General features: G+C 47.6%; 1 protein-coding gene across 17 annotated transcripts in view; it reads left to right on the plus strand.

Annotated features, from left to right (window-relative positions):
• The window catches only part of MGAT1 (alpha-1,3-mannosyl-glycoprotein 2-beta-N-acetylglucosaminyltransferase), a 37790-nt gene extending 31582 nt beyond the window's left edge, over window positions 1–6208 (plus strand). For 15 of the 17 annotated variants that reach the window (XM_048491990.1, XM_048491981.1, XM_048491994.1 and 12 more), the window contains one exon: window positions 4743–6208. In XM_048491990.1, the coding sequence (XP_048347947.1) occupies window positions 4821–6158 (1338 nt within the window). In that variant the 5' untranslated portion in view covers window positions 4743–4820 and the 3' untranslated portion in view covers window positions 6159–6208. The remainder of the gene's footprint in view (window positions 1–4742) is intronic. The other 2 variants (XM_048491992.1, XM_048491998.1) reach the window with 1 other exon arrangement.
• The last annotated feature ends 4217 nt before the right edge of the window (window positions 6209–10425 follow it).

Here is a 10425-nt window from a genome sequence, read left to right on the forward strand (position 1 = left end):
TCTGTCATGTGATTGAATAATAAGGAAGCAGGTCCTGCACCAATAGTAAGCTGAGTAAGGCCTTTGTTCTGCTTTTACTGGCCCTTTCCGCACATGCAGAATAAAGCACTTTCAATCCATTTTCACAATTGGTTGAAAGTGGATTTTACTATTCCACACAGTAAGGCCCCTTCTGCTTTTACTGCCTTTGTTCTGCTTTTACTGGCCCTTTCTGCACATGCTGGATAAAGCACTTTCAATCCACTTTCACAATTGCTTGCAAGTAGATTTTGCTATTCTGCACAGTCAAATCCAGCTGCAAAGTGCATTGAAAGTGGATTGAAAATGCATTATTCTGCATGTGTGGAAGGGGCCTCAGTTTACTATAAAGGAGGTGAGCTTGGTGCATCTTCTTTGTTCTGACAGCCCTGCTGCCCCAAATGTCTGAGTCAAAAGGGTCCACACCTGGTGTATGAGTGTTTTGCATGGCTCAAACATAAGTGCACTGTCAAGCTTTATTCATACTTATTTCCCTTTTGTCACAACAGAGGGTAGGCAGGTAGCAGTGGATCCCTTGGACTTCTTGTTCATGTGTGCTGGCTAATTAAGTTAAACAATTGCAACAAAACTGTTGGGCTGGCTGCATTTAGCTTGAGTGGTGCATGTTGGGCGCCCTAGATATACAGAATCAAACTGATTTAACAGCAATTCTCTGCTGAGCAGGACAGATGGACAACATGCAGAGACCCAAGCACGCTCTTTGTCCTCTTCAACCCCATATATTCAATCACTGGCTCTTCCTTCCTTTTCTATGTCAGTATGGACAAGGACTGCCTGCTCCCACATATTCCTGCCCATATGCCATTTTTCACCACATGCCTCCTCTTTGGGTCACCTGCCTTCAGGAGTAAAGTGGGTGATCTTCAAAAGTACGTCCTTTTCAGTTCTGGGACCCTAGCAGCTTTGGAATACCCTTCAACACATCAAACTGCCTTCTGGTAGCTGTGGAATGTTTGTTTTTTTGCCAGAGGATGTGGGTAGTTACACCTCCAGTAAGTGCAGGTTGGTTACTTCGTTAGAAGAGATGGTACAGCAGCTTGAAACACACGGATCTGTACTTCAGCCCATTAAAAAGAACAAGACTTTCCTGGACAGAATGGAACAGACGGTACTGGGTGGAGAACACACCTGGGACATCTCTGAGGAGGATGGCAGCTCTCAAACAGAGGAGGAGGGCAGTTGGAGAAATTTAACCCATAGAAGCAGAAAGATCAGGGAGAATTCTATGAATTAGAAACTGCAGAATCATTTTGAGGTTAGCCAAGACATGTAGGGAGAAAGTCAAAAAAGCTAAAGCTCAGACTTGTGAGAGATGTTAAAAACAATTAAAAGGGCTTTTTTTGTTATGTCCATAGCAAAAGGAAGAAAAAAAATGATATGATAAGGTCACTGCACGGAGACATTAGGTTATGACCTTTTGGTGTTTGTGTTCTGTATAACATTAGAGGAAGTCCTCTAGTGATAGTTGGTGTTTTAGTGTTCTGGTCTGTATTGTTGCTGGGGCTCTTAAGTTTGGGTTTCATTTGGGTTGGTCGTATGAGTTCATGTTATGTTTTGAATGGTCTCAGGCATGAATACAGAAAAATTAGTGTGCAAACAAATCAGCATGCAAACAATATTATTTTATTTATTTCAAATATTCAAGTCATGTGTCCTCTGCTGCAAGAAACTGTACTCTGTCCGAGAAATAGGAGAACAAATTCTGTCATAAACAAAAAAAAAGTATATTTGGACAGAAACTGAGAGTCCCAGTCGGTAAGACTGTCAACATGTTTTGATAGTAAGCCAAACCTTATAACACTGAAAACACTGAATGATGACGCTAAAATATATTTAATGATAATACATTGTCATTGTTGCCATAATCATTTAAACAAAAAGAATACCTTGAAAATACATTTAAAGTATAAGAGTTTTTCTATCTGGAATGTTAAGACTCATGCCTGAAGAAGCATTTTGTTTATTCTAAAAAAAAGAAAATATTTCATAGGAACTTTTTATTGCTTCTCCAAATTTTTCCTTTGGAACAACTGAAAAGTGGGAGAGAGAAAGAGGAAAAAATGCTTTTCTGTACTTCCCCACTTTTTTCTACGTTTTCACAGTATGCCATTTTGAAATTTTCAAGGTTTTTTTTTTCCAGTTTCCTCAGAGTTGGGAGCAAGCCATAGGTCTGCATCACATGACTAAGAAGTAACATCACTTCCTGAGTTAGAAATAATTTAAAGACCTTGTGACCATTGATTGCTGCTGGGAATTTTGTAAAGTGATGCCACGGGGAATCAGCTGCCACACTTTGCACACAGACATAACTCGGCCTGTCTTTTAATGCAAACAGTCTCAAAGTAGATTTCCTCTCGTCTCTGATCTTCCCCAGCACTGCTCTTTCACGCACCAGTTCTAGTCGTTTCAGACATGAACAAGCGTGCCCTGAACTCCCAACCCTACCAATTCAAATAAGATCCTCATGATTAAAATGCCCCTGCCGATTAACTACAGGGTGCTTCAACTAAACTGGTAGCTCAACTGGTTAAAACAGTCCTAAATATAAGCAGTGAACATAAGTTTAAGTTGCTGTGTTTCAAGCGTTTGTTGCGTTCAGCTTGTATTGGCACTGAGCTTGAGTTACTTGGGGCGGGGGGAATGAATCGTAAACAAAGCATTAGGAATGGGAGGGGAGCGCTTCGGAGTGGTTGTCAAAATAAACAAAGCTCAGAGTTTAGCTCATCTTCAGTCCTGTCATGTAGGCTTTCCAACTGCCAGACCAACAACAGTTTCTGTCAAGTAACAGCCCACACCATTTCAGCGCCTGTGTTGGCCAGGGTTGGGAGAATTAGTTTAGCAGAGGGCAAGGATGACACATTCCAGGATGACTGCAAGACTTGGCTTGGGCCCCTCGTGGTTTTTAGCAGCAGTCCTGTGGCCGCAGCCTGGCATGGTTGGGTTAGGCTTTGTGCCAGCAAATACTGGGCTCTACTCTGTTAGGCTTTTCTGATTCCCTCAGGAAGTTAGCTGTGCCCTTTCGTGCTCTGACGGGAGAGTTGTTAATATTTTGTCCACCAGGTTAATGATGCAAACGGCAGTGGTGTGACTTGGCTTCCCTGTGGCTGCTTGAGTTGCTCCCTTTGTTCCTGAAGTTGGTTTTCTGGGCAGATGGCAAAGACCTTCATAGCATTCAAAGGCAGTGCTTGAAAATGAAGAGCAGTGCAGGAAGAGGGGCATTAAGGGCAAACTGGGTCCACATTGGGTCCACTTGTATCGGCTCAAACAGCAGAGCAGTCATCTTGTAAGGGCGTATTCCTCGTTATTCAGCTGGTAAGACGATTCTTGAAACCTGGAGGAGGTAGTATTTCTCCATCGTTAAGGGTAATCACCCGTGCAAGTACAAAGTCATTTTTGACACATGGGGTGCCGTCACATTGTGACATTTACTGGGCAGACTTTTGTTTACTTTTGGTTAGTACTGTTTTGCAAACCTGAATTTGTGTTTTCCACGTCTAAATTCAGATATTTACCCTATTTTTGAATGGTTGCTGACATAATGTGCTGGCTATGCATTTTTATGTATCTCAAGTATGCAAATAGCCACTTCTCTGTTCACCTGTTGCAGGTGAGACCAAGCAAAGAGATCTGTAACCCCTATTTTTTGAATTGCGCAATGTAGGCAGATAGAAATCACTGTGGACATGCATTCACAGCTGCTGTTTTATGCGCAGTGAAAACATGGATAAGTCTTTTCTGGATAGTTGACATTTCCTATAAAGGTCATTTGTCTGTGGGTCACAGTAGGTTGCCATATTGACTTTAGCACCGAGTTTTCTTTCTTGAATCTAGCACATTTATCATTTAGTTGTCCAGAATACCTGGACGCACCTTGGATTTTGCCTTCTCTTGACACTTCTTAAATAGGTGCTGTGGTTATAGAGCAGTGATGGCGAACCTTTTAAAGACCGAGTGCCCAAATTGCAACCCAAACCCCAGTTATTTATCGCAAAGTGCCAACCTGGCAATTTAACCTGAATGCTGAGGTTTTAGTTTAGAAAAAAACGGTTGGCTCCCTCTTCCTCCACTCCACCCACTCGAGCAGGGGCCAGCCTGCTCTAGCCTCCAGCAAGTCCTGCGTGCACTGCTCTGTGCCTCTCTAGCATCTCTGCCTCCTCTGCGCCTCCCCCCACCCAGGCAGAAGCACAGGCCAAGTCCTCCCTGCTCACCATGGTGACCACCAGCCAAGTCCTCCCTGCTCACCATGGTGCACGCATGTCGTGCTCAGTGGCCCAGTGTGTGTGTGTGTGGGTGGGGGTGTGGGTGTGGGTGTGGGTGATTTCCCGCCCCCCACATGATGAACTCTGGTGTGCGTGCCCACAGAAAGGGCTCCGAGTTCGCCATCACTGTTATAGAGAGCTAAAGGCAATGGACTTCCTGACTGATAGGGAGGATAACAGAGGCATTTCTGGAACCCTTAAGAGAAGGTCTCATAGGTCTCTCCCACCCAAAGAAGAATTGTGTTGACTCTTGGAGCTTTGGGTGTATTCTGTGGCAAAACCCAGTCCTGCTTTGGCACTTCAAACAAACCATGTAAGACCAGGGGTTTTGTGCAACTTCTTTGGACACTAGGATCCCAGAAAGCAAGGGAAGGAGGAAAACAGATGAGGCTGTTTATCAGTAGGATTTCCCCTTATACTCTCTTTTTTTTTACCCCCCTTCAGCAGGTCCATGGTGGCAGCGTGACACCCATAAGAGGGGAGAGCACAAGAAGACAGTGTGGAGGCCTGTGCCTGTGAAGGATGCTGAAGAAAAGCAGTCTGGTTCTCTGGGGCGTGGTGCTTTTTGTGGCCTGGAACGCGCTGATCCTGTTCTTCTTGTGGACCCGGCCTCAGTCTCTCTCTGACCACAGCCATCTCACCGAGGAGGTAATCCGTCTGGCTGAGGATGCTGAAACGGAGCTAGAGCGCCAGAAGGACCTCTTGCAGCAAATCTACCGTTACAGTGTCCTCTGGAGCAGGAGGCAGACCAAGCCTCTCCCAGCAGCTGCCGCATCAGCCCAGCCTTCCACGGCTGCTCCCTTGCCCCACCTCTCTCAAATCTCTCCCGATGCTGTACTGCCAGTGCTGGTAATTGCCTGCGACCGCAGCACGGTCCGCCGCTGCCTGGACAAGCTGCTGCATTACCGTCCCTCCAAGGAGCGGTTCCCCATCATCGTGAGCCAGGACTGCGGGCACGACGAGACGGCCAGAGTCATTGCCTCCTATGGAGACGCTGTCATGCACATCAAGCAGCCCAACCTGAGTGATATCCCTGTGCCCACCGATCACCGCAAGTTCCAGGGCTACTACAAGATTGCCCGGCACTATCACTGGGCCCTGAGCCAGGTCTTTCAGACCTTCCAGTACCAGGCAGCCATTGTTGTGGAAGATGATCTGGAAGTGGCTCCAGACTTCTTCGAATACTTTCAGGCAGCCTTTCCTCTCCTGCTGGCTGACCCAACCCTTTGGTGTGTCTCTGCCTGGAACGATAACGGCAAGGAACAGATGGTTGATGCTGCCCATCCGGAGCTTCTCTACCGTACAGACTTTTTCCCCGGCTTGGGCTGGCTTCTGCTGTCTGACCTGTGGAATGAGCTGGAGCCCAAGTGGCCCAAGGCCTTCTGGGATGATTGGATGCGGCAGCCTGAGCAACGGCGGGGCCGTTCGTGCATCAGGCCCGAAGTGTCACGCACCATGACGTTTGGCCGCAAGGGTGTGAGCCACGGTCAGTTCTTTGACCAGCACCTGAAGTTTATCAAGCTCAACGACCGTTTCGTGCCTTTCGCCCAGATGGACCTTTCTTACCTCAAGAGGAACGAGTACGACCGCTCGTTTCGGGACCAAGTCTACAGTGCCCCTGAACTGCGGGTAGAAGAGCTGCAGGGTAACCAGCGCCGAGAGCTGGGCACTGTCCGAGTGCAGTATACCACTCGTGACTCTTTCAAGGCCTTTGCAAAGGCTTTGGGCGTCATGGACGACCTCAAGTCGGGAGTGCCTCGCGCCGGCTACCGGGGCATTGTCAGCTTCCTCTACCGAGGCCGGCGTGTTTACTTAGCGCCCCCTTCTGACTGGACAGGCTATGACCCCAGCTGGAGTTAGCAGCTGATGATCCTTAAGCATGTTGGACTCAGAGGGGAAGGGGTGCTTGAGGTGGGTGGGTGGGCGGGCGGGAGGGAGGGAGGGAAACTCTGTATTTTTTTTCCTGTGTGGCATTCGAGTGCATTCCAGAGACGAGACTTGTTTTTGTGCACTTAAAATACTGAGTAGGGTGGGGTGGATGGTTAGAGATATTCTGATGCCCCAGCCTAGGGGGTGAGGTGGAGCATTCTGAGTGTTCTCGGTTTTTCTCTCCAGTGCCTAGCCTCCTTTTTTTCCCTTCGTCTTATTTTCTTTTTTACATGGCAGTCTCTTTACTTGTCAGATCCTTGGTGGCTTCTCCGAGTTGGAGATTTGAGGCTGAAGCCAGCACTGAACCCAAAGCTGTCACCTCACTGAAGCTTCCCGGCTTCATTAGAGCTGTTGCAGGCCTGAGCAACTTGTGACTCAGCAAACCGAAAGCAGCCCCGTCAGCTTCGTGTGGTGACCTGCCGAGGTTGTCTTCTGCTTTTGCAGTTCCAGGCATGCGAAGGTTGAAGGCTGACTGGTGGGCTGCCATACCTGGCTGATACTCTGCTCCGTGGGTCACAGTTTGTGCAGGCCTGGGCTGTTGGGAGGAAACAGGGGCCTCATCACTTAGCTGCCCAGTCAGTTCTCATCTTAAATGCAGACTGAGAAGCCAGGAAGCTCCCGTTGATGATCAGGAGCCCCTTTGAAAGATCATCTTTATTGACCATATTGGCCTCTTTTGCTTGGGCATCCTGGTTAATGGCATTATTACGTCAGTCATCTTGGATGGGCCGGGAAGAGGAGTGCACTGATAAATGCCAAGTGGCCATCATTCAGTAAATTTAGAGAGTTGAGCCAAAATTGAGTTGAGCCAAAAGTTGCTGCCACTTGGAGATTAAAGTCGACTGGGGCGGGAGGAGAGCACCGACGCACACTGCCTTGTGAGGACTCCACATTGGGGCTTGTTCTCTTCAGTCTAAATGAACTCTTTGAAAGAGATGGCTGATTTCCTTACAACCATCGTCCTTCTCTTTTCCGGTTCTGAGTGTGCAGGGGCGTCTCTTTCCCCGGTGCTTCTCAAGGGAACATCGTGAGTCAGCTGGCCAGAAAAACCGAACCTTCGTGGGTTGTAGCATTTCATTCAGCAGGGTTGGGAATTAAATGTTTGAAAGCATCTCAGTGTGAATACCTGGGCAGAAACAGCATGTGGGTGAAAGGGTTGTGGGCTAGTTTGTTTTTCCCTCCGGCATGCTAGGGGTGTGTGCGCGCATTCGTGTGAAATATTTTATGTGGAACAGTATTCAGATTCAGTGTCCCCCTGTCTGCAGTCTGAAATGCTACAGTGGAAGAAGGGCCACATCCTTATGGGGATTCTGGTTTTCAGTGAGCTCTGAGTATCACCTATAGCAGTGGTGGCGAACCTTTGGCACTCCAGATGTTACGGACTACAATTCCCATCAGCCCCTACAATTGGCCATGCTGGCAGGGGCTGATGGAAATTGTAGTCCATAACATCTGGAGTGTCAAAGGTTCGCCACCATGGTCCTATAGCCACATTAGAGCAAAGCTGCGTAGCATTCAAGGGGAGATTGGCTCACTGTGATGTGATAGGCGGTGGGTAGCAAGGAGATCTGGCCTCTGAGACTGCCTTAATTCTGCTTGGTGGGGTGGGGGGGCAATGCTAGTTCCTAAAGGAATCTCATTGTAGGGGCTGTTCTGTTTCCTAAATGAATCTGACTGCATTGCTTGCCCCTCGGTGGCATTTCCTTGAAGCTAGTTTCTTGGGCTACCCCCTTAGAATTGGTCACTGCCACATCATCAGGAGGAATAGGGAGGAGAGAATTCCTGAGTCATCAGAAGGGGCTCACTAGTGAAGGGGCCCAGCCTTAGCCGGTGGTGCAGAATCCGCCTTCCCTTTCGTAACCTCTCAGAGGGGCTGTCAAGCTGCCCCAGAACCACTTGGAGAGGTGGGTGTGGGGATTGGGCTTCAGACCTCATTTGGCCAAAATTCAGACCACACCAAAGGGTAATATTTTGTTTGGATGCTGTATTACTTTTGTCTCTGTTCTTTTTCTTTAAAAAAAAAATCTGTCCCCATGTCAAGTGGGGGACAAAAGTTGCTCTCTTCTTTGGAATTGGATTTCAGTCTGGACTTTGCCTATGAAGTGGGTGTGTTTGTATGGGGGGGCGGGTGAGGGGAAGGTCTTCCTTCCACTTTGTTCTTCTAGTAACGGATGGTGGGAAGACGAGATATGGTGCCTTGGGGATGGGAGCTATAATGAATGGTGTGATTAATCTATTTTGCTTTTTGCTACAATCTGGAATGTTCCAGCATTAGTGTCAAGCATTGCGATCTCTAGGGAAGGAGGGTTGGGGTCCTTAGAGTGTGATGGCTGTCCAAAGGGAGATTCACTTAAGAGGGTGGACCTCAGTGAAGAGATATCTATGGATAAGGGGTCGTTGGAAAGGATTCTGTGTGACGAGGAATGACACAAGACAGGAATTGGTCTGTATATGCACGGCAGAGGAAGACCTTCCTTGCATCCTCCCTGCATTTTTACTTCAACGTGCAGGAGCAGGAATGATCTCCCGGAGGATGGAGGAGAATGAGGAGCGTGTGTATCAAATTTCCACCTGCCGTTTCTACCAGCTCTTGATCCCAGCTCCTGGGATCTTCTGTCAGAGTCTTTCAACATCAAAACTTAGAAGTACTGTACATCCTGATTGCAAAGAAGCAACAACAAGAATGAACTGTGTCATTTGTGAAGTCGGGAGGGAGGGGTTTCTGCTGGGTGGGTGGGCCTGGAGAGGAATGATTTTTTGCTCCTGTCCTGAAGGGTGGAGGCACAAAGTTAGAGTTCCTGGACAGTGAAGGCAGGAGGGCAGTGAAGCTGTCTGTCCTTTGCCACATCTGCTCACCTTGCCTACACTTCTGCCCTCTTTCCAGGAAAGAAAGTCCAGCCCTCCATAGGACTCCAAAGGGTTTCTATGTCCATACACTTTCGCCACTGTTGCCACCAAACGTTGGCGAATGGACAGTGTTTTAAGGAATCGACTCAGCCTTTCGTTCCTGTTCAGAAAGAGCCTGATCCATGAGGATTTCTCGCTCTTCCTCCCCTCTCCTTTTTGGTTGGCATAATCCTGTGTAAGTTCTTCATTCATACCATCTGTTGCCCATCCTCTCTCCTGTGAATGATTTTATTTGAGGTCATGGTGCTATTTTTGTTCCCTTTCGTTTCAGGCAGTAGGCTGAGGTGAAAATTGATGGGGAGAGGTCAGTCAAGACCCTCCCCCCCAGGAGTGAGAACAAGATTTTGGGGCCCATTGGGGAGAATTCACTGGTGTCCCTCAAGGTGTCCACTTCCTCCTTCCCCAGCCTCCTTCCCCTTCTAGAACTGTTTGTCTGGAAATAAAAATGTGCAGATTTGGGACAGGCGAGCAGTGCTGTTTGCTGGAGAGATGCTCTTTTCATGTCCAAATTTCAACCTGTGAAAGAATTCAAAAGTGCAAAAATTTATTTTCCAAAGTAAAATAATAATTAAAAAAGCTGTTTCTTTTTCAACAAACCGTGTCTCGGGTTGCTGTTGAGTCATGTAGTCTGTGCCTAGGTCAGTCCAGGCAACGTTCAGCAGACAGGCCTTAAAAACACAGGTGTAGACCTGTTGGTTCAGACCAGTGGTCCATCTGGTCCCGTCTTTCATTGCTAACAAAACTCAGAGGCTGGTCACAGGAAGCTCACCGCCTTCCCTCGTCTGCCACCAGCATGCAGCTGTGGTAAAGTCCTACAGCCTTTCAAGCATGGAATTTGATTTTTAGCCCTGCCTTTGGGATGTGCTCATATCAGTGCTTCCTGTCCTGTGAAGCCTTGATCTTTGCACTCTGATTTGGCTCGGAATTGTTCTGTCCCTCCTACTGGAGGCATTCTGTGTCACAGCAGAATTGGCACTGAAGTATGAAATTGGATGTAGGAACTTCGGTGATTCTGGAAAATGGTAAGTCACAAGGATAAGCTGAAAGTATTGTTGAAGGCTTTCATGGCTGGAATCACTGGGGTGCTATGTGGTTTCCGGGCTGTATGGCTGTGTTCTAGCAGCATTCTCTCTTGACGTTTCGCCCGCATCTGTGGCTGGCATCTTCAGAGGATCTGATAGTAGGAAAGGAAAGCAAGTGGAGTATATATACCTGTGAGTAAAGGCCACTTCTATTCAGATACCCTCACCTATTGACCTTTACTCACACATATATATACTCGCTTTCCTTT

Source organism: Sphaerodactylus townsendi, linkage group LG03 (genome assembly GCF_021028975.2).
Source record: "Sphaerodactylus townsendi isolate TG3544 linkage group LG03, MPM_Stown_v2.3, whole genome shotgun sequence".
Taxonomy (NCBI): Eukaryota; Metazoa; Chordata; class Lepidosauria; order Squamata; family Sphaerodactylidae; genus Sphaerodactylus; species Sphaerodactylus townsendi.